The 23,921-nt window shown below is 29.9% G+C and overlaps 3 protein-coding genes across 3 annotated transcripts in view; 2 read left to right on the top strand and 1 right to left on the bottom strand.

The window, feature by feature from the left end:
• The first annotated feature begins 1,553 nt into the window (after window positions 1-1,553).
• Window positions 1,554-7,629, top strand: LOC123292457 (radial spoke head protein 4 homolog A). Its single transcript, XM_044873125.1, has 10 exons — window positions 1,554-1,718; window positions 2,295-2,484; window positions 2,949-3,142; window positions 3,312-3,399; window positions 3,552-3,725; window positions 6,039-6,161; window positions 6,222-6,378; window positions 6,816-6,964; window positions 7,025-7,233; window positions 7,373-7,629. The coding sequence occupies exons 1-10, from the start codon at window positions 1,576-1,578 to the stop codon at window positions 7,611-7,613; spliced, it is 1,668 nt and encodes a 555-aa protein (XP_044729060.1). The 5' UTR covers window positions 1,554-1,575; the 3' UTR covers window positions 7,614-7,629.
• A 420-nt stretch (window positions 7,630-8,049) lies between these two features.
• On the bottom strand, window positions 8,050-14,437 carry LOC123292456 (nuclear export mediator factor NEMF homolog). The gene is made up of 11 exons (XM_044873124.1): window positions 14,310-14,437; window positions 13,630-14,141; window positions 12,968-13,131; window positions 12,515-12,889; window positions 11,886-12,109; window positions 10,551-10,928; window positions 9,778-10,094; window positions 9,395-9,527; window positions 8,883-9,079; window positions 8,359-8,773; window positions 8,050-8,248 (listed from the first exon to the last, which is right to left on the bottom strand). Exons 1-11 carry the CDS (start codon window positions 14,363-14,365, stop codon window positions 8,050-8,052), a joined length of 2,970 nt encoding a protein of 989 aa, XP_044729059.1. The 5' UTR covers window positions 14,366-14,437.
• A 1,591-nt stretch (window positions 14,438-16,028) lies between these two features.
• Window positions 16,029-23,921, top strand: part of LOC123291838 (myosin-VIIa) — a 93,421-nt gene continuing 85,528 nt past the window's right edge. Inside the window, exon 1 of the mRNA XM_044872266.1 lies at window positions 16,029-16,192. Coding sequence (XP_044728201.1) covers window positions 16,165-16,192 — 28 coding nt within the window. The 5' untranslated portion in view covers window positions 16,029-16,164. The remainder of the gene's footprint in view (window positions 16,193-23,921) is intronic.

Below are 23,921 nucleotides of genomic sequence, written 5' to 3'. Positions count from 1 at the left end.
AAATTGTTATCGAAACCCGTCGATGTATGTACATATATATATATATATATATATTTCGTTACAATAAAAGTGCCTTGTGATGCCAAATACGATACTAACTGTAAGTTGCGTCAAGATTCCAAATGCATTTTTGGGTGAAATACCGATTACATATTTTTTTCTATAGGCAACTTTTGATACTCTAACATAAATAACATAGACTATACGCAATATAATAATTCAAATTTAATGGTCCCTTTTGCTAATTTTGTTTTTTATTTAATTTTTTTTAAATCCACCCACACTTTGTGGGATCAATAATAAATTTTATAAAATTATTCAATTCGAGTATCGTAAGCTCTAAAATAGTCAATATTTCACTTTTTTTTAAATTACATTTAGTGCTATTGCGAATCACACCAGGAGATTTTTTATTAATAGAATGTAAGATCATCCATATTGTAAAATAATCCCAGACACGAAGATCTGTAGTCCATAAATGGAAAGGATGACCATTTCAATTCAGACATAGGTACATATTTTTTATGTAGGTGTTAACTTTATTGCATAAATGACGTCATTTTTAACATCTACAATTCACACTAAGTAAATTTTATACCAAGCAAATACATTTTTTTTTAATATATGTGACGCCAAAGCATGTAAGTAACATCCCGAAGAAATAAAAAATACAGGTGATTCAAAAGTGATCTAGCCATTTGGCTCAATGATAATATAATGAAACCCCCGGTAATCCAACAAACTTTTTGTAGGGTGTCATACCTTGAAGTACAATTTTGATAAACCAAGTATGTAATCGTACTAAATTTGGGTCATACTTTTCAAATTTGTGATCAAAATTAACCTAGCTTTAATAAATTTCAAGAATGTGGAGTCTTGGTCCTGGAATTAAGCACATAAGTGATAGCTAGCGAAAAATTGACATCACAGCTGAAAAGAATAATCCAAAATTAGTGGGTTTCAAAAAAAATTCCAACAAGATCGGATCAAATTTGCCTGTGTTATCAAAAAAATCAAATTTTTTAACTTAATGACGTCATCAAAATCCCAAAAATTTTATTTTGCTCTATCACATCCAAATTTTATCCAATTTTGATAAACCAAGTATGTAATCCTACTAAATTTGGGTCATACTTTTCAAATTTGTAATCAAAATTAACCCAGCTTTAATAAATTTCAAGAATGCGGAGTCCTGGTCCTGGAATTAAGCACATAAGTGATAGCTAGCGAAAAATTGACATCACAGCTGAAAAGAATAATCCAAAATTAGTGGGTTTTTTAACTTTATGACTTTATGTAAATTAATGAGCTACTTTTACATGATTCTTTAACTTTTTGTTTTGTGTATAAAACATAAGTTTTGTTTTGCGCCTCTGTTTCTTATGCGCCGGTGGCGGGTGCCTCCTTTGCCATACCCTAGTTACGGACCTGGATCTGAATCAGAATACCTGATTCCATCGCTTAGCTACACTTCTCAAAACAAATTATAACCTATTTTATTATCGTATATGTTATACATGAATAAAAATATTTATTACCTATAATATCAATATTTCGTACGTTAAAGTTTCAATAATGCAAGACGAAGCAGATGAAAGCTCTCCTAATGATTCAGCAATGGATGAGGAAGTGCTTGGTCAAGAACCAAATTTGGATCATCAATTTAACAAAGCTAAAGCATTTTTACAAAAACCAAGCTTGTTTACTGGAGACAATTTGTAATTTACAGCAAGTTTATATTTTTTAGTTTTTTGTTAAAGTATACATAGCTCTAGCGCTAGTGTGTGCTGCAAGTGTCCTCAACCGGAGGTTATCTATACTGATTTGAAAACGGGAAACTAGAAAATTGCGGTAAATTGGGAGTTCATTTTGTGAGGCCCATTTTATAAATTCAGAAAACAACTACAGAGTTTCAGAGCTGTTCCCAAAAGTGCAAACAATAAGCGTATCGACTTATACCTACTCACTAGTCTAATTTGTATATGGAGGCATTGAAAAGTTAAAATTTTTATCGTAATAGCACAAAGTTTTAATCCATGCGTCGAGTGGTTCCGGCAACTATCGAATAGCATTTTTGGCAGTTAATTATCCAACTTTCGAAGAAAACTTGAAAAGGACTTGATTAGTTTTCAATTTTTCTTCGAAATTTAGATAATTAACTATCAAGAATGCTACACCCAAGGACACAGAATTGGTTTAAAATATTCCGCTTATTTCCATTAGAACTTGTATAATCTAGATTTTTCAATATTAAATTTAGGCCTAACTAAACTTTAATTAGTAATAAATTTCAGATTTGATCACTTATCGGATTTATTAAATAAAATTTTATCAGAACGACCTCAAAATATAATCGATTTTTTTGAAGATTATAGCCGAAAAGTAAAGGAGTGTAGATACAGGAATGCAACTGATCATTTACGAGATATTTATGAACAAACGGAAGAAGTTGAAGATTCTATAAAGTTAAAACCTTTAATAAATGTATGTATGTATATGTAGCCAATACTGTCATTACGGACTCTCATCAGGCGATGATTTAGTGCACTTAGCAGTTTTTGTATAATGGTAATTTGGCCTATTCCAATAGAAAGTGGGTCTATTCCAAAAGCCAATACAACATTTTCAATTGCCATTATTGACAATGTATTTAAACGGTTCTGAGACATTGACGATTGAAGAGTAATTTTGAAAAGTTACGTTTAACCGTTGCGTTTGGTATCATCAGACAGATAAAAAAAATCCGCAATACCCTATTCTATTTTGTAAAATAGTACATATACTTACACTTTTACTAAAAAAACGAAGCTAATAAGGTAGGCTTTAAAGGTAATTGCAAAATATGCGAGCAGCGAGATCAGTTAAATTCATCTATATTGTAATGTTGGTCATACCAACGATTATGTCAATTACAAAAAAAATCTAAATAATATTTATTTGTATTATAGCCACTTCGCGTTGTGGATTTTGAAGAATCTGTAGAAGAATCTGTAGAAGAATCTGATGATTCATCACACGTTAGTGTATTAGAATCTTTTCGTCTGCTAGCTGAAGCTGGTATTTCAATTCCAAAATGTGATATGTATGTTTTAGAATTATCGTTACGAAAACTGTATCAAAATGAGCCCATTAAAAACTTAAGGTAAGAATTAAGATCACATATCAGCAATATGAATACTTGACTTTATCTTGAAGAAAATGGAAAATTTGATACTTTGAAGAAAAATAAGCACATCATCGAACAAAATGAATTATTGAAATCATGCAATTTTTATCATATAGATTTTAAGAAAAACTATTCTTATTAACAGGTTCTGGGGTAAAATTTTTTGTTTAGAAGCTGATTATTATATAGCTGAAGCAGAATTAAGTGACGAAGGAATTGCCCGACTCGAAGCTGTAAGTATTTTAGATTTTTTTTATTCATTTATCTAACTTTGACTACTATAATATTACGTAAGAACTTTTAAAATAGGTACGTCTCACTCCATAAAAATTTTATTTTACTTCTATTTTCATAAATAAGTTTAATTTTTACTTCTATATAATAGGAGGAAGAAGAAGAAGAAGAAGCAGAAGAAGAAGACGAAGAAATGGCATTGGAAGAGGAAGGTGGAGAACCTGCCCCAACAGTACCTCGTAAAAAACCACCTCTTCCGAAATTAATAAAAATTGAGGAAAAAGTAGTACCATGTGAAAGGTTTGCGCAGGGTGCTAATAAAAAAGTTAGTTTAAAAAGCACAAAAATAGCATACAATTGAAATCTTTACTTAGCTGTCTAGTTAAAATAAGTTCAAATTTGTATATTAGTAGAGTGAAATTACGCCTTGTGTATGGATTAAAAGTTCGAGCAATGAAACTTTGGGGTTTTTCTTTTCACATCAAAATAAGTATTTTTTGAAATTTTTTACTTTCCCGGAGTGGTGCAACATGTTTAAAAAACAAAATGGCGTCAAAAATGAAATTTTTTTCAGAAATTTTATCATTTTTATTTTATATTCGCAAAAGGAGACATCGGTGCATATCCAAATTTGGTAGGTTTTTAGTCAATGTTAAGAACTACTCCTCATATTTTTTTGGTGAGGTTTCGTCCCTTCCCCTCCCAGTTATATATATATGTATACATACATATGGTAAAACAGTTCATTTGACTGTAACTTGAAAAATATTCGATTGATTTTAATGAAACTAATACCAATAGTAGGTTTTATTACTTACAACTTTCGGTTAAAATTTTAGCAAAATCCGTTAAATAGTTCGGCCAAAATTTCCAATTTAGGGAATTGTTTAAAATGGCTGCCATTTTATGCCATTTTGTCCTACGAGGTTAAATTTTTTTTTAAATTGTAGCATTTTTTATTATCTTTCGATTTTATAATAAGTGACTTACCCGTAAAATGACTCCTTGATCCATATTTTTGCGAAAAACGGAAAATTTAACACTTTCTGGAAATAATTGTTTGGGGGGTGTATGGACTGGCTTTGGGGGGTGTTTTTTGCTTTGACATGAGAAAACTATTTTTAAAAGAGGTCTATATGGTTTAAAGCAAAATTTTTAAGTTTTAACCCCCGCGCTGTAAGGGGGAAGGGGTGTATGAAATAAATGTATCTTAAAAGATTTTAAAAAGAGGTCAAAATAGTTTAAAATGCTAAAGTAACCCAAAATTTTAGCTGTTTATATTAATATAGCACTTTTTACAACATCCACCCCTTCCGCTCCCCCTTTCATATTTTTTGCAAATTCAAAATTTTTAGGACGTATAAAGGGGTTTTTGGGGTCGCTGATCTCGAATTTTGCAATAGATTATCAAAAACAATTGTAATATTTTTAGGGGGTGTACTTATTTGGGCCAAAAGTTCGAGATCAGCGACCCCCAAAGCCCCTTTATACATCTTAAAAATTTTGAATTTGCAAAAAATATGAAAGGGGGAGCGGAAGGGGTGGATGTTGTAAAAAGTGCTATATTAATATAAACAGCTAAAATTTTGGGTTACTTTAGCATTTTAAACTATTTTGACCTCTTTTTAAAATCTTTTAAGATACATTTATTTCATACACCCCTTCCATCTTACAGCGCGGGGGTTAAAACTTAAAAATTTTGCTTTAAACCATATAGACCTCTTTTAAAAATAGTTTTCTCATGTCAAAGCAAAAAACACCCCCCAAAGCCAGTCCATACACCCCCCAAACAATTATTTCCAGAAAGTGTTAAATTTTCCGTTTTACGCAAAAATATGGATCAAGGAGTCATTTTACGGGTAAGTCACTTATTATAAAATCAAAAGATAATAAAAAATGCTACAATTTAAAAAAAAATTTAACCTCGTAGGACAAAATGGCATAAAATGGCAGCCATTTTAAACAATTCCCTAAATTGGAAATTTTGGCCGAACTATTTAACGGATTTTGCTAAAATTTTAACCGAAAGTTGTAAGTAATAAAACCTACTATTGGTATTAGTTTCATTAAAATCAATCGAATATTTTTCAAGTTACAGTCAAATGAACTGTTTTACCATATGTATGTATACATATATATATAACTGGGAGGGGAAGGGACGAAACCCCACCAAAAAAATATGAGGAGTAGTTCTTAACATTGACTAAAAACCTACCAAATTTGGATATGCACCGATGTCTCCTTTTGCGAATATAAAATAAAAATGATAAAATTTCTGAAAAAAATTTCATTTTTGACGCCATTTTGTTTTTTAAACATGTTGCACCACTCCGGGAAAGTAAAAAATTTCAAAAAATACTTATTTTGATGTGAAAAGAAAAACCCCAAAGTTTCATTGCTCGAACTTTTAATCCATATAACAGCCTTTTTTTGCTTAGATTTACTCCAGTATATGTATAAACTTAAAGGACACCACACACATGGAAATTGAGTCTCGCTCAAATTTGTTACATCCTGATCGAAAGTCTCAATGATTTAGATAAAACCATTCTGAATTATGAACATTGGAATGTTAATAAAAGAGTTTCCTCACCAAATAAACGATAAAATTAAATATTACGTTTTTTTATCCCTATAGCTGTATTACGTATGCCATCAACCGGGAATAGATCCATGGATTAAATTACCCGATGTTACACCTCAACAAATTTCTGTTAGTCGAAAAATTATGAAATATTTCACTGGCAATTTAGAGCATCCTGTAAGTCTTCAAACATTACACAGAATTATTAATTATGTTACAGAAATATTTTTATTGTAGCTGGAAAGTTGGCCCCCATTTCCTGGTGTTGAAAAAAATTATTTACGTGCACAAATCGGACGTATTGCAGCGGGTACATCAGTAGCTCCTGTTGGATTATATACATACTTTGAAAATGAGGAAGAGGAAGATTTTAACGATGAAGATGACGAACGAAGTACAATTTTTTTTTTTAAATTTTAATCCGTTGGGTTTTTGGGTTTATTTGATAATTTTTTCATCTCCGTAATCAAAAAACACTTATAATGACCCTCTTTCTTTGCACTTGTCAAAAAACGTTTTTCCTAAAAAACTTAAGTCACGCAGATAATTATGAAATGTAAAACATTTAGTAAGCAGCTGCCTCTAATTGTCAACTAAGAAGGGTTGGTTTTGGAGATGTAATAGGAAGTTTCTAGTCATCGTACGTGTCAATTTTATTTGGTTCGTATTACTAGACATACTTCGGAAAAAAATGTTTTTATATAGCTATCTCCCACACTATACTTATATTTGTTTTTTATACTAAAATATCGGAATTAAAAAATTTTTTGCGAGATATCAAAATCTAAAAATGGAATTCCACATAAATTAATAAAATATACTTTATTTCAGTTCGAACAGAAATTTATTTAAATAGCAACTACGATAAAGTAAATGTAAGAGACTTGAACGACGGAACTTTATCATTTTGGGTACATACAGCATTATATATTTTACCACAAGGTAGATGCATATGGTGGAATCCAAACGAATTAAAAGGGGTATGTATATTTCAAATGTTACGCTTACTCAATAATATTCGTAATATTCAATCATCTCAGGAGGAAAATGAGGAAGATGAAGAAGGAGGGGAAGAAATGGTAGAAGCAGAGACTGGGCCAGTACTGTTATCACCGTTAACTAATGACGCATCTTTGGAATCAATTCCACCTTGGACAGTAAGATTAACAACAGCTTTAATACCAGAGAAAGCTTGTGCTTACATACGTTCTAATTTATGGCCTGGTGCTTACACTGTAACCGCTGACGAGTAAGTTTCTGTTTGGAAAAAATCTTATGTGTTGGAGTTTTTGCTATAATTTTTTTAATAGATTGTTTGTTACACATTGCCTATTTACGTCATATTAAAATTATTCTTTTAAAATAATAGTTTAAAAACATTTTTATAGTAAATGCGTTTATATGTATATGGGTACGGGTCACAAATATACAGCATACAATTATTCTCCTCCGCCATTACACCCAGTATTGAGAGAATATCCAATCGGTCCTGAAATTCTAGAAATGCAGGATCCATCCGGTGCTCAAGAAGAAGCGTGGCGTATAGCCCATGAAAAACATCCTCCCGCTGAAGAGGAACATATGGAATCTGAAGAAGATGACGAAGACGACGACGATATTTTGAATTAAATTTGAATGTATTCAATTTTTTTGTAAGTCAAATAAAAATATGCTATAATTTCATGATTATATTATTTTTTATCATAACACAGATGAAAATTACGATATTATACGTTAACTTTCATAGATTTCGACATTATAGAAATCTAAAACTTACATTGAAAAAACAAACATTACATGAGATATCGTACTCCCTTCGGAAGCGAGTATATTATAAGTATATTACTACTTTTTTTGAGCTGTAACCTCTTCCCCTGTCTTAAAAACTCAGTCTCGAATGCTCCCAGTGCCTCAAATACATGGGTTGTTAAAAATATGAAAACTATCTAACTGTAGACGAAAAAAACTAAAAACAAGTTTTGTTAATTCAAAATTAAGTTTATAGCAACAATTTAACAATATAAAATATTATTCAATTACAAACAAAATTTAAAAAATATCTAATTTATCGTTTCAAATTTTGTAATTTCGGTGCTGATACTTTGACTTTTCCTGGTAAATTCCTAGCTACATTTTCATCTTTAACGGATCGTAATAAATCTTTTTCGCGTGGTGTTGTATTTCTGTCTCGTAGAAACATTGTTACAGCTGTTCTTGCTGCTTTGCCACGTTTTCCAGTACCTGGTGTTAATTTTACTTTATACCTAGAAAGAATAATTTTAATAAATCAAACGAGATTTTGTTTCAATGAGAGTATTCGAGTATTTAAGCTTTGAAACTAGCTAGTGTCTAAAAAACCGTGTATTTAACTTACTTATAATTCGTAAGAGTATTATATGGTGCTACAATTGGTATAGCAAAAAGCAATTCATCTTCACTGTGAGGAATTCCAGTTAACGAATCCAACATGTCAACATCCGCTGCAACAGTGATTTCTTTTTCATCTTCATCCTCTTGACCTCCTCCGCCACCATCAGCATCATTATTATTTTTAATAGCACTCTTTGGATTTGGTGTAATTTTAATTTGTTGTTGGACATTTTTCTGTTTTTTATTTGTTTCTTTATTCTTTTTTGATTTTTTAGTTTCCTTTCCAGCGCCGGCTGATTGTAAAATTTCCATCCGTAATTGCCGTTCCTCATCATCTTGATCCTTATACTTTTCTTTGATCTTTTTCAATTTTCCTTTTTGGCCACGTTTTAATTGACTCGATTGTTGTTGTTTTTGATCTATAAAAATATAAGAATTTGTGTTTTATGCTCGGAAAACTTTAACATTTTACATCTAGTCTAATAAGGATTTATATCTTAATCTTTTAATAAAATTATTTTAATATACCTTTATTTTGATCATTATTTGTAGATGATTTCTGAGTTTTATTTTTTGATTCGCTTGTGTTTCTAGACCGTTGATTTTGTGATTTTAATACGACTGGTTTATCATCTCCCAAATATATAACACGTTCTGAATCACTGAAGTCATCATCATCAGATTGATTCACAAGTAAATTACTTGGATCTGGACGAATATTTATTCTAAAAAAAAATTCAGTAATTAATATACGATAAAGGGGCTGTCTAAGCAAGTGTAGCTGATTTTCAGCTGAAATAGATTAAATAAAAATAGGAAAGTTTTAAATCAGAGAGAAAGATTATGATACCCATAGAAACCTACAAAGGAAATTATTTGCAAGCATTAATTCTAGGTATCCGAATGCGAGTTACTATCATTAACATTAAATTTGAAATTTTTAGCGGTTATCGAATTCATCATTTTGATCAAAAAAGTAAATTGAATAAACAACCCGAGCATTTAGTGTCGACAATTTTAATGAAAGAACAACTACTTACTTTGTTCCACCAAAATGTTCAATTTTAATTTGAGTATCGGGAAATTTATTTTTTGAATCTTCATCTTCGTCATTATTTTCTGAATCAGATTTATTTTTTTCTTGTTCTTTATCACTTTCTCCTGCATTTTGTTCTAGAAAATTTGAATAAATCATCATATATGTACCTTTGATAGCGAGTTAATTCATGTACATTCATCAAGAGTTATAATTGATTATATTTTATTACTATTTATAAAACCTTTAAGCGTGTCCGACTTGACCGGTAATTACAATATTTTTATCTTTAATACGACACTATTACCAATCAAATATAGTCTTGTATTTCTGATTCATCGATTTTTGACACACATTCATAATAAAGATTACATAATATTTACTAACCATCTTCTTTATCTGATTCTAATTCGACATCCTCTTCAATATTTTCTAAGCCATTTTCTTCTAATTTCTTTTGGTCAAGTTCTTCTTCTTCAATGGTTCGAACACGACGTTCGCCTTTATGCCTTTCAATTGAGCCATCTTCCAATTTGAACAGAAAACTAAAGCCCATTATTAAATGACATGGTGGTAAATAATTTTTCTTTCCACGAATTATAAAACTACCAGTAGTTAAATATTCACCAGTTGGAGCAGTTTTACTCACTTGGTTTGCATGTACCCACCATGCGCTAGTTATCACTTTAGCTTCCCATGCAACACTAAAATAAAATTTTTCAATTTAGATATTAAATTCAAATTACAACTTATATAATTCAAATTAAACATGATCTACTTAGCAGAATTTTTATACTTTTTGGATTCTCATATTCAAATCAAAAATCTCGCAAATCTGTTTGATTTTGCGATTGAAAGACTGAGATATCAACTGAAATACTTGCTGAATGATATCACTACTCGTAAATGATTTTAGTCCACATCTCAGAAAAATCTAATGCAATCATCAAAGGAAAACAATTTTTGAATGTTTTGAGTTAAAATTACTCTAGAAAATGGTTTTAAACCAAATTAGATACCAAAATTTTTCCTCATTTGTTTGCAATTTTCTTAAGTAGTTTTTGAAAAATCCCTTAAAATCCAGTACGAACAGTACCTCGAAGATTCTCATGATCTGGTAATAGTATTTAATAATTACAAAGCAAAAAAATGATTTTTACCTGTAACAAATAGCCATAATACCAGCTTCATTTAAAGTTTTTGGAGGTACAGCTTCACCAGTTGGATTTTTTACAATAACACTACTAGCACCATGAATATCAGCGTGCACATATATATCACCAGGACGCATGTAACGTTTTACAATTAATTCGTTCTGTTGTTGATCTCGACCACCAATTACAAGATAATTTTCTGAACTAATAAACCAATAAAATTTTTCAAACCAATAAACTTTACGTGCTTTATTTATACTTGTTGTGATTTGTACTTGTTTTAGAGTTTGTTTTGTTTTCTTTTCGGCTGATTTTAATGCTTTTCCTTGTGATTCTATTGTTTTACGTTGTTTGGATGCGGCTGTACGTTTTTGATCGTAATATCTATGATTAATCAATAGAAAATAAAATGAATAACATGCAACACAATAAAGCGAAAACTAATTTAGTTATCACCGCGGGGGATAACAAGAATGCTATTGATATCGGGAAAAAGGGCGTCGCCAAGAAGGGAAGCTGCCCCCCTCTAGAGAAATTCCCAAATTTAGTAGAATTACATACTTGGTTTATCAAAATTGGATAAAATTTGGGTATGATAGAGCAAAATTAAAATTTTTGGATTCTGATGACGTCATTAAGTTAAAAAATTCGATTTTTTGATAACACAGGCAAATTTGATCCGATCTTATTGGAATTTTTTTTGAAACCCACTAATTTTGGGCCATTCTTTTCAACTGTGATGATAATTTTTCGCTAGCTATCACTTATGAGCTTAATTCCGGAACCAGGGCTGCACATTCTTGAAATCTATTAGAACTAGGTTAATTTTGATCACAAATTTGAAAAGTATGACCCAAATTTAGTAGAATTACATACTTGGTTTATCAAAATTGGATAAAATTTGGGTATGATAGAGCAAAATTAAAATTTTTGGATTCTGATGACGTCATTAAGTTAAAAAATTCGATTTTTTGATAACACAGGCAAATTTGATCCGATCTTATTGGAATTTTTTTTGAAACCCACTAATTTTGGGCCATTCTTTTCAACTGTGATGATAATTTTTCGCTAGCTATCACTTATGAGCTTAATTCGGGACCAGGGCTGCACATTCTTGAAATCTATTAGAACTAAGATTTTTTGTTAGTTAGAAACTATATTATGTAATAGACTAGAATTAGTAAAGACATGAGATCTGACAACCCTCCTAAGGCTCTGACAACCCACTTGATCAATAATTCCTTGATCATGTTTTGCTCTAATATAGAGTGTACCAAAGATTCGCCTTAATTTTTACTCTATTATGGAAAAATATACATAAATTATTTTTTCAAAACATACTTTCTAGCATTTGCGAAAGCTCCTAAAGCTAAATCAATATCAATCATCATTGGTTTTAAACCATCTTCATTTTCTTCTGCTGATGAATTTTCCGATGCATAAGGATCAGTTAATAATAATGTTATATGATTCTTCTCCAATTTTAATTTTTTGATTGTTTTTGCAACTGGATCATTTTTTTCTTGAGCTGCTTTTACTAATCCATCAATATCAGGCCATGAAAGCTTGCAAATAAAACCTTCTTTATAATTGTAAAATAAATTTTCTCGGAATTAATCAACTTATTTTTTCTTAGATCCTCTCTATGAGGAGAAAATATTTTTAGAGGAATGACATTTTCTTCGTTAAGATATGCCGATCGGTAATTACTTTATTATAATAAACATGTCTTACTTCCAATACGGAATAAAACGGATCTTCGTTAAGATTTGCTATCTGTGTCCGTAGTAATTTTAAAATTTATTATTGTTACAACATATTGCCGATCAGTGAATATTTCAATATTAATAAATATACCCAAGTAACAACTCCGAGTAAAATGGATACAGACTACAACTGACTAGAAAATTTGGATAAATACCCCGACCTTTGATTTTCTATGTGTATATATAGTAATAAAAGATCTATACCTGATTAGCGACAGCACTGCGAATTGCTAAGATGGCACTATCAACTAGCTCTTGGTTACGTGTTATTAATTCGGCTCTTTGTTTATCAACTTCTTGCGTCTCCTCTAATGCACGCAACCGTTGATCATGATCTTTACGAACATTATCTAATTTTTTCAGAGCTTCACGTTCTTGATGCAATGCTTTTAAATCAATTTTTTGTGATTCAAATGTTGAAAAGAATTCATCGACTGCAGCATCGAATGTTTCGAATTCTTTTACAGGTAAATTTTTGTGCTGTGCAAATATAATTGGATGAAATTCTTGATTTGTATAAATAAATTCTTTCGTTTCATCAGTTGTTGGACGTTCTTCTTTTTTCTGAATTATATATCCCTAAATACACCAAAAAAAAAAAAAAAAAAAAAGTTTAATAAAGAACTAAAAAATTTAAATTAAATAAAAGACTTTTACTTTTGAAGTGGTTTTACTTGCTACACAGATCAATTCTTCAGCTTTTAGTAAAGCTGCATGTAACTTCTCAATATCATTTTCAATATCAAACTGTTTTCCTAATTTACAATTTGATGGAAATCCGGCTTCCAATAATACGTGATCAATTACTGCCGGGCCATAATCTAACAAAAAAATTTTAAATAGTGAATAATTTTAATACTTAGACCTGTAGTTTTTCTAAACAAAATTTGGGATCTTTTTCAAAATTCCTTTCCACCTAAAATTCTGGAAATATTGAAAAAGATCTAAAATTTATATCAACCAACGTTAATATACGGAAGAATATTTTAACATACAGTTATTTCTAATCTATTTTTGCTCGGAAATTGATGAGTAATACAAAAGTTTTTGCCAAGCATTATTAGAACTATTCGAAATTAAATTGCATACAAAAAATAATAAATATTCTATCTCAAAATTGCACCAAATTCTAATTTGGTGGAGGCTAATAAAATCTAGTCAATTTTATTGGGTTTTAATCAAAAATTACACAATATCTTCTTTGAATATCGAATAAAGAAATGAACGGCGAAAAAGTTAGTTACAAAGCTGTGCCGTATATTAACTTTCTGATAGTCTTAAATAAATTTACAATTAGATGAATTTTCAATTAAAAATACCTAAATTAGGATTGAGAATTTTTTTCAGAGTATCGTTAGTCTTGGCATTTGCCAATATTTCCTTTAGCTCCTCAACACTATACACTCGAGTATGTTCACGGGCCCGATCTAACGGATATTTCTCTTTAACTGCAAGACGAATTGCTTCACCCTCTGTATGCGGTCGTAATATATTCAAAATAGTCATTTGGTAATCGGTAAGAATTAAATTTCCTTTATCATATAATTCTAAAATTACATGATATGCAGCTTCACCAGAACCAAATTGTAAATCAATAACACGATCGATTCCTAACTGGCGTAAAGATTCAAGACGTTTATTTCGTAAATGTTTACGCATTTTCATACTGAAACCAGATGGTGCTACATTTTTAGGCCATTCAAATCCAGTTGTGTGAATACGATTTCCTGATTCTAACAGTAAAATGCTTTTCTCTTCAGTTCTCTGCAGTTTTATCAAATATGTTTTATTGTCTATATCATAAATGTTATTAACTCGCATTCCAACAAGTCTAAAAAAAAAAATACAATACGTAAAATAATCTTACTATTCAAGAATAGTAGCTTTTTGTGTATGCTTTGTATTTGAAAACAAAGAATCTTTTATTATGCTACAGCTATAATTATTCATTTTAGGGATTTGTGAAGGATTCTTTTACATAAATCGAAATCATATTTACCTTTGCAGTTCTGTTACACTGCAAACAATATCGTAAGTACTAAATCGTGTTTTCATTTTTATTATTATTTTGAATTGATTTTTAGCAATGTTAAAAAATAGTATTTCAGTACAAAATTTTATAACTAAAATTATTCCTTAATTAATTTATCGCTTTTGTTTCTACATATATTTTGTAACGTAGGTCTGCATCATAATTTTACGTTTTTATAGGTTATGAGTTATGTCATGAAATCTCTGACGTTTCACGTTTTCCACTTCAACTTCAGCAGTTGGCAGCTGATTCAAGTTGAATTTGAATGAATCATAGCTAAAACTTCATTAGATAATATTATGAAATGTTTTAATAATATTGAAATTTAAAACATGGAAATGTCTGACAACTGATAATTAATTTTTCATAATCATCCGCATCATAGGTAGTTAACATCCACAGAATGCTAACAAATTTAACTAGAAAGTATTTCACTCTCTTGGTTATAGACTGTGCTTTTTCCAAACATAGAAAAATAATTGATCTTTTTCTGCTGTTCAAGCATAAAATATTAATACAGGATTTGCGATCTCATGATCACTAAACAGTTCTGGGATTTTGATATGTTACCTATACAAATATACCAGAATTTTTGAATGCAGTACTAACATACTACCCTTTTATCATTTCCGTACGATGAGTTTTTATCAGAGACTATATCAGTAATTTTACCGATATATTCTCTGGTTTTTATAAATGTAATGCTCCTATATTGCCAGCGCTATTGCCTACTTACTCTACGTACCTTTTACTCTACTGGCAATATAGGAGTATTACATACATGTGAGTTATCCGCGACTTCCAATTCCACAAAATATGTCTATTTTTTGTTGTCAGTAAGTCGTAAACTCTAGCACGAATATTTTAGAACTATTCAGTGAGATCTAAAATCCTTAGATTTTTTTCTTAGTACTAAACAAGTTATAAGAGTAGGATAATGCTTTCAGCATAACAGTTTTTTTACTTTAACTTCTATTTAAGATGGTCCTCCTTAGTCCTTAATACCTCTACCCCAAAAGGATAATACCATAGAGCTGTATAAACATAGGAAACCATTGCAATAAGTGATTTCTTGACCGCAGTGAGAGAGGTAGAAAGAAATAGAAATTTTAGGTGTATAAGAGGGATGAAGACAGCTATATGCGCCTACTTTATCTGTCTCTCTCTACTGCGATCAACCGTTTGGACGACTACCCTCCTTAACTGTATTCAAGAAGAAATATTGGATTAAATATTGGCTTAGTCAATATTTACGATGGTACATCGCTGTTACACATGGATATAGGAATACTTTAAAACTGTTACAGATCCCATGCCGTACTTTAATGTTTAAATCATAGGTAGCAGCACATAATTTATTGTGATTTCTCTTTGGTTTTCGTCTGGCGTCTATCAAAAATAAATATATGTATATATCTATAACCGGACTACAATGCATAAAACAAAGCTAGAAATATAAAACACCATACAATAACAATACACATGTCTTTCTCATACTAAAGGCACGCGCACATAATCTATAAACACTCCCGCTGTGTATATTATGTTTTGCCATGCCATAATAAAAATGTACGCTTTATGGAATAATTTAACTTGCAAGTTTTTCAGTCAGTTGCGTTAACGGCGCTAGGTTGTTGTTTGTGTAGGTACGTTTATTGTTAAAACAGTTTTATCATGTGTGTTGTATTTATATTATTAACAATATGTCGTTTTATTCATAATTGACTAATGTTTTAACAGTGATAATTTCAATAATTGTGTATGAAACATAGTGCAAATGAAGTGAAAATTAATTATTTAATGTTTAATTAATCATTTTATAATGGTTCAATTGAATTTTAACAATCAGGGTATGTAGTAATTTATATTCTTTTTAACCCTAAAATTGTATATTTTTTGCAAAAACTGTTTAAATGTATTATCTTCTGTTTGTAATGTAAATTATTGCCAATGGTAAATATTTATGAATAATTAAATGTTTGTCTTCGAAAATTCGAATTGTTATTTTTTTTTTTTGGTGGTTGAAAAACAGGGGTTGCTACTTTGACGTCATATAATTGTAATGACACTTGTGTTGGTACTGTGAGATATGTTTTAAGGGTGTGTTTTTCATATGATTGATATTAAAATGCTGATTATAATCAGAGCAATAATTTTATTTTTTGGGTTATTGATTTTTTTAAAAAGTTTTTAACAATTTTTTATTATTATTGATATTAACATTTCAATTTTTTCGTAATTGTGTCTTCAATGGAATTTTTGTTTACTAAAATTTAAAGTTTTCATTAAATTGAGCACTTGGGGACTTATAGGAAAATTTTGGCTAATGAAAACATTAGTTGATTTATAATGATTGCAGTTTATTAAATTTTGAATTTGTTTAGGGCAGATGTCGAATAATATAAAAACAATTAATTCCTGAATAATGTCATACATATCAATTTGCAGAATTTAATTCGCGAGGAGAGAAAAAAAAATACATTCGTCTGATTTGTTTTAAATTTTGTACAGTTGATCCATTTCGAAGTAACTTAGCGCATTTGCATTGTTGTTTCTGGTGCTATATATAAAATTTTAAGATTTTTATCTTATGAAAGATTCTAAACACTTTTCGAAGCCCTCCAGTTTTATAAACGAAAGCATATTGTTAAAATAGAAAAATTTGACGACGGTTCGGTGTAGGGCGTTTCCGCTTCTCGCAAAAAAGTGCGGATATACCTTGACAATTTTGCGGATGAAATCGCACTTCTCGCAATTCAATTTGTGCGTTTTCTTACATTTTGCGAAATTTTGAATACCTTTACAAACTTGTGCCATTAAAAAGCAGATACAAAACTCAGTTTGGGAAATAGAAAATTGAAATTTTTCGTTGAATGTTAAGTAAAATTAGCTTTCCTTCGTAAATATAATTTTGCCTTTCATTCTTATTAATAAACATCTCTGTCTGTTAAAATCATATGGTACGAAATTGTACATATTTGTTTTCGAAGAAGAATGTCTACCGGGCTCATTTATACTTTGCTTCATCAGCTGACGTTTTCCATTTTAAAAGATAATTTCTAGTTTCATTTTCTTTTTCGAAATTAAGTGAATTTTCGGGCTATATTTTACTATAATACTCATTAAAAAATTTTCTGGCTGTGAGAGCTTTTGATCAGACTGATCTGAAGAACATTTTGGGGGTGGTTTTAAAAAGTTTCATAGAGCCATTTTCCTAGTCATATAGGTACTATAAATATAATATATGTGAAGCTTTGATTGCCTGTAGCTCGAAAACTACTCGTTAAAAATTTTTGTGGCCGTGAGAGCTTTTGATCAGAGTGATCCAAAGAACATTATACGGTGGGTTAGACAAAGTTTCACAGAAAGCCATTTTCCTATCTAATATTGCGGAGTCCTTTTAATTATTTCGTTCTTCGGTATTACAGCAACAAGATCTTTTTTTATTTTTTGCAAGTTTTGTCCCGTACCATAAATCGACACTTGTGTACAACAATAAAAAAGGTAAATACAACAACAACAACAAAATTGTTTACAAAAATAAAAATACCTGTAAACTTCTAAAAATAATATTTAATAAAAAGTAATCTGGTAACATCTGTTCACCTGGCGATGGTGAAGGACTGGCTGGTGGCTTGTAACAAGCAAGTAACTGGCAGATGTGTTTATTAAAATAGGTACCTTCACGTTGAATGTTAAATATTATTTGTGTATTTCTTTTTAAAAATGGGATTTTTTTGATAATAAGTTGGGTCACACTTCTTTTATATAAAGAGCAGACATCGAGCATCAGGTCTATAAAACCACATGTTAATCATTATAGATGGGAACTTTACTTGTTTGGATGTAGATGTTGTGTCCACTTCAAAACAATTTGGAAGTATCATATTTACTCTTGTGGATTTATAATCACAGGATGATTTAGTTATCAATAAAAAATATCAATAAACCCAATTGGGAGTTCCTGATAAGTTAAGAGAAAATTAGGTACTGTTTCCTCTGTTTGTAGGTATAAAAAATACTTATACTCTGTATGTATGAAATATTCTGTTTGTAAGTTCTTATGAACGTTCTTATGTATAAAACAAAGAGGAATTGTATATGTGTATACATATACATAGCCGGTCAGACTTATTACTTGAAGTTGTACATATACAATACCAATCACACACAGTACACATTCCCTCTTTGTTTTATACATGAGAACGTCCATAAAAACTCATCTTACTTCATATATTTTATATGACTATCGAGATAGCTTAAAATCGGTATATCAAGGTATAACAATTTTAGTCCTATTTGGCACGCTTAGAAGAAAATTTGTGTATAGGTTTCATAAAATTACTTTATTATCAAGCTGAAAATTTTATAACATGTTCAGGGCGTAAAAAATGAGTTCGTAAATAAGTAAAATAAGTCATTTGGATCTTAGGGGTCCGTAGAATGCATCTCGTAAACCGTTAGAAAAAAAAAAAAAAAAATTTCGAACCATTTTTTCGTAAACATTACTGTTTACCCGCGGGGACGTAAATAAGAACAAAGCTTTGTTGTCTATTTTCTCCAAAACTCGTCGAGTTTTCAATCAAATCAAAGTTTTGGTAGCATCATTTAATTTTATACAAGAAAAGAGATATAAGATAACGTAATAAATCAATTTCCATGAAAAAACATGATTTTCTTATCCAAACATAATAGATTCTACATAACTTTCTAAATTTTTAATAATAATAATGATTTCTTATGGCTTGTATATCATCCTTTACTTCATAAAAGGTGTACCCAAACAGCTGCTTCCAAAAAAAGATCTGCTCAATTTGTATACAAATAAATTTAATATTTATCAACTTAAACCTATATATTTAAAAATGGTGTAGTCTTTAAATGTATTAAATTACCTGTTATTACAGTTAAACTTCTTCATATATATTGTTATTATACGTAAAGATTTGTACATACTACGAACGACCTACTCCCTTCCCTCCTTTAAAAACGGTTTTGATTTTTAAAAATGTACATTTTCATGATATTTTGATAAATATTTTGTACGGTGAGATAATTAGTAATATTAAATTCTAGCTTGCCTCCTTTTTATTGCCTTTTCCTTTTAAAACAGAATACTTAGTCATGAAAAGTTTTCCAATTCAAAATAAACACTTCCAAAAAAATTTTTCCCCCCGCTTATTATTTGTCTTAAGAGAAAGAGAGAGAAAGAGAGAGAGAGAGAGAGAGAGAGAGGGGGGGAGGGGGGGAGAGAGAGAGGGGGGGGGGAGAAATTACTTTAAATGGATTGGTGTTACACTGATTCTCGACAAGGTAACGATTAGTATACCATGAAAATTTTTTGGATAAATATTTTTGTAAATTGTTTATTACAAAATCTCTATATATTATAAATGCGAAAGTAAGCATGTTTGTTTGTTACGCTTTCACGCTAAAACTAGAGAATGGTTTATAATGAAACTGTACAGCAATATAGCTGATATATCAGAATAGCACATGAGATATAATTTATAAAGATATATTAATAAAAATATATAAAAAAATTAAAAATTAATTAAATTTGACATTACCATAAATTACAGATTTCTGTAAAATAAGTCATTTGATATTACCATAAATTACAGATTTCTGTAAAAATAGTCAATATAAAATATTTCGAGGCCATCTTCTCTGATATACTCAATGAATAATTACTATTATACATTTAAAAAAATAGAAAACCATACATATGTTTTACCTGTGTAAAATAATCCTTACCATTATTTCGAGTGTTATAGAAAGGGGATAAGCGAGAGCCATCTTTATCAATCTTACTTTTAAATCCAGCGAAGCGGGTGGGTATCACTCTAGTAAATCATATTTAGTTGAAAGTTTATATAAATTTTAACAATATTTTAATTGATATTGTAATTATCTGCATTATTAAATACAAAAAACATTTACAAACCTTCAAATGGGTGTAACAGAAATTAAATTGTAATTACTTATTTCAGTAATTAATGATGGATACTTATAAATAATAACTTGTCAAGATAAAATAAAATTAATTTTTATAGGTATCTGAAAACTATGTATTTAGTTTTAAAATCATAAATACCTTTTTATCTGTGTATCTGTATATTTGTTTTTAGTCAATCGAGAAGCATGTGGAACACATTAGCTTCTTGACCTTCCGGTACAGATAATGTTACATTAATGTTGCTACTGTAATATTTATTATCATTATTAAAAAACCATATTCTTACCATCCATAATCAGTGGCGTGTTCGAAAATAAAAAGCAGACTCAGTTCTAGAATAGCTCTTTTAAATAAGAAATATTATCTTTTTTGTAAAATGATTTCAATTTTTTTCTAAATAAATTTATAAATCATAAAACGATTTTGCTGTTCGAGTGTGTGTATTAGTATTACTTGAAATCTGTTTTACAATTTTCATAAATTTTCTACGCCAGTGGTTGGTTACTGCATACATTGATTGTATTATATCACATTTATACAGATACTAGCTTGATACCCGCCAGCTTCATTGGCCTTAAAAGTAAAAAAACCGCTTTATAGCCTCCATCTCTCTTGATTTCACTTACACCCTATCCATAACACTCGGATTGTTTTACACAGCTAAAATATATGCATAGTTTTCAATTTCTTCAATTGTAAAAAAATCATAATTCATTGAGTATATCAGAAAAGACGGCCATGAATTGTTTGACATTGACTATTTTAAATTAAAAAAAAAAATATCTTTATAAATTATGGCTCATGTGTTATTCTAATGTATGAGCTATATCATCGATAAGTTTCATTCAAATCCATACATAAGTTTTTGCGTGAAAGCGTAACAAACAAACAAGCATCCTTACTTTCACATTTATAATACAATATGGATTGATTTAAATTTTACTTTCATTTAAGTATACAATTAAAAACATCAACGTCATCATGCAATTTTTAAACAGAACTTGCGGATAGTTTAATGATGACGAACGATATGTCTGTCATCCATTATGTGTTGTAATAAACTATAAAGCTAGCAGGTAAAAGTTTTAATTATATTGCAGTTGGTGGTTTATTTTGAATTTTATTATATTCATAAAATAAATGCATAATCACTTTGTTTTAAAATCAAGTTGTGTATAAATATAAAATATCAAAAATATGGCGTTTTTCAATCACCGACTTTTACGACTTCTCAAAACAAGCAATTTGGTTGCAGGGTGTGTTAAAAGGCTGCGTGTGTGATTTGCGCCACCCAATCAAACCTTACAATGAGAATTCATATTTAGGTGCAATATCCTAAGCTATTAAGTTTAAAATCTTAATCAGGTATGACTTGAAATGTAATATAGTAACAAATATATGGCGTTTACTACAATGCTGGTATGGTACAACGCAGATACTATAGTTATAGTATAAGTAATATTACAGTACAGTAGGGTTAACCACCAGAAGTATTGTAGATATCGCCAACTAGTATGAGCCTGACGCCCATACTGCACTAACTCGTCCGCCATAACTATTGCTAAAATGCTATTCCCGCAATGCTCAAATCAGAATGATGCTCACACCGATACTGACATAGTGATATCCACTAAAAATTTCTTACCGTGTAGGCACCTACTTTTTTAACAAAATTTTTTTTGAAAGTATTTCGCCCGGAAAAATTTTGATTCTGGGGGCAAATATAAAAAGGGGGGGACACTCGGTAAATTGAAGTATTCTGACAACGGATTATCGAATATCAAAAAATGATTTTTGTATTTTATATCTTAATACTTGAATATTCAACAAAAAAATCGATACCTATCAATTTTTACCTTGCCAACGCAAATCAAAAATTTTCCTACTTCCGAGAATTTTCGTAGAGAAAAAGTTTCGGTGAGAGGGTGGATTAAGTATAAATTTTTTGTATAAACAATTGGTGCTATTATTTTAGAGAATTCCGTTCTCAAAATACGGATTTCGGGTCAAAATACTAAGGTAAATTCGGACATGGGTGTCATACATCAATTTTTGTTTGTTCATAAAGTTTCTGATACTTTTACTCAACTACTGAACTCGAAATAATAAAGTTCGAAACTAAAAATTCGATTTTTGTTTTTGAGATGGCAGCAAATATGATTAAGCAAAATCAAACCAGTAAGGAAGTACCGCCCTTTTTGTTAAATATATATTTATTAATATTTCAAACACGTTAAATAACTTTATGAAGTACAAATAAATTAAAATATTAATATGTAAAACACGTTTTTATGTTAGTGTTGGGATGAAAGAGGTTTTATTTTGTCAACAAACAAAAATAAATACTTTCCTTCATTTGTCCCTTTCGAAGAGCAGAAATATTTTTTACTGTTTAATATTACCTCTTACCGACTATAAATGTTATCAATGTTGATATTAAATGTTATCAATGCTGATATTTTGTTTTGAAATTCTGTGATGTCAAAAATAATACTTTTTGGTATTAGGAATATATTGTGGGTAGTACAGGAATGGAAGTATTTTGGAAGTGATGATGATAAGACAAGTCTTTGTTTCCTCTACATTTGTTTAGGAAACCCGGCATTTTCGTGATATTGGTCTTGAGCTGCTGGAAAAGTTTTGATCTGACCTCTTAACTGGGTAATATCGAGTATCAAATGAACCTATAAGCAATCGGTCAGATAAATATTTTAATTTTTACTCATTTCTTATGGGATATTAATAATTTTTGTAGAAAATGAAGTCACTGGAATGGGCTAAAACTAAAGTTTTTGTCTACCTGTCTGATTATAGACTTCATCAGACAAATTTTGAGGTTATATCAATTATTAAAATAACTATTCTATCACATTACACATATAGTCACACACACACGTAACTGATATTCCCATATAATACATACTATATAATTTGCGCCTAATTTGCTCCCTTACAGTGATGTTTACGAAAAAATGTTTCAAACAAAAGTTGTTTATTTTTTTATAAGGAACATTTTTTACTTTTAAACTTTTGGTTTATCTCTAACGGTTTACAAGATGGGTCCTACGGACCCAAGACCCAATTGACCTATGTTGCTCATTTACGAACTCGACCTTACTTTTTACGTCTTGAGTACGCTTTAAATTTCAGCCTGATACCTTTTTTTGTTTTTGAGTTATCGAGTTAACAGACGGACGGACGGACAACCGAAAATGGACTAATTAGGTGATTTTATATACACCTATACCAAAATTTTGTTGCTAGCATCAATATTTTTAAGCGTAACAAACTTGGGACTAAACTTAGTATCCCTTGCATATTACATATATGCATGGTATAAAAACTTTACCAATATGTATTCATATGTAAATATTGATACAATTTAATTACCGTGATATTATTGATATCAGCAAAATAAATCGAGAAAAAAATTTTATTTATAGAAACATAAATAAAAATAAACATCCATACAGCAAAAAATTGTTATTTAGTTATAATAGAGAAAAGCTCTTGAACTTTTTTTTATTTAGAATGTAACCTAGAAAAGTTCAAAGACCTAAGAACAAATCATATAACTGTTAGAAACATGAAAACATTATGTATAGGTATATATAGAAAAG

Source organism: Chrysoperla carnea, chromosome 2 (genome assembly GCF_905475395.1).
Source record: "Chrysoperla carnea chromosome 2, inChrCarn1.1, whole genome shotgun sequence".
Lineage (NCBI taxonomy): Eukaryota > Metazoa > Arthropoda > Insecta > Neuroptera > Chrysopidae > Chrysoperla > Chrysoperla carnea.
This window is presented reverse-complemented; position numbering and strand designations above follow the sequence as displayed.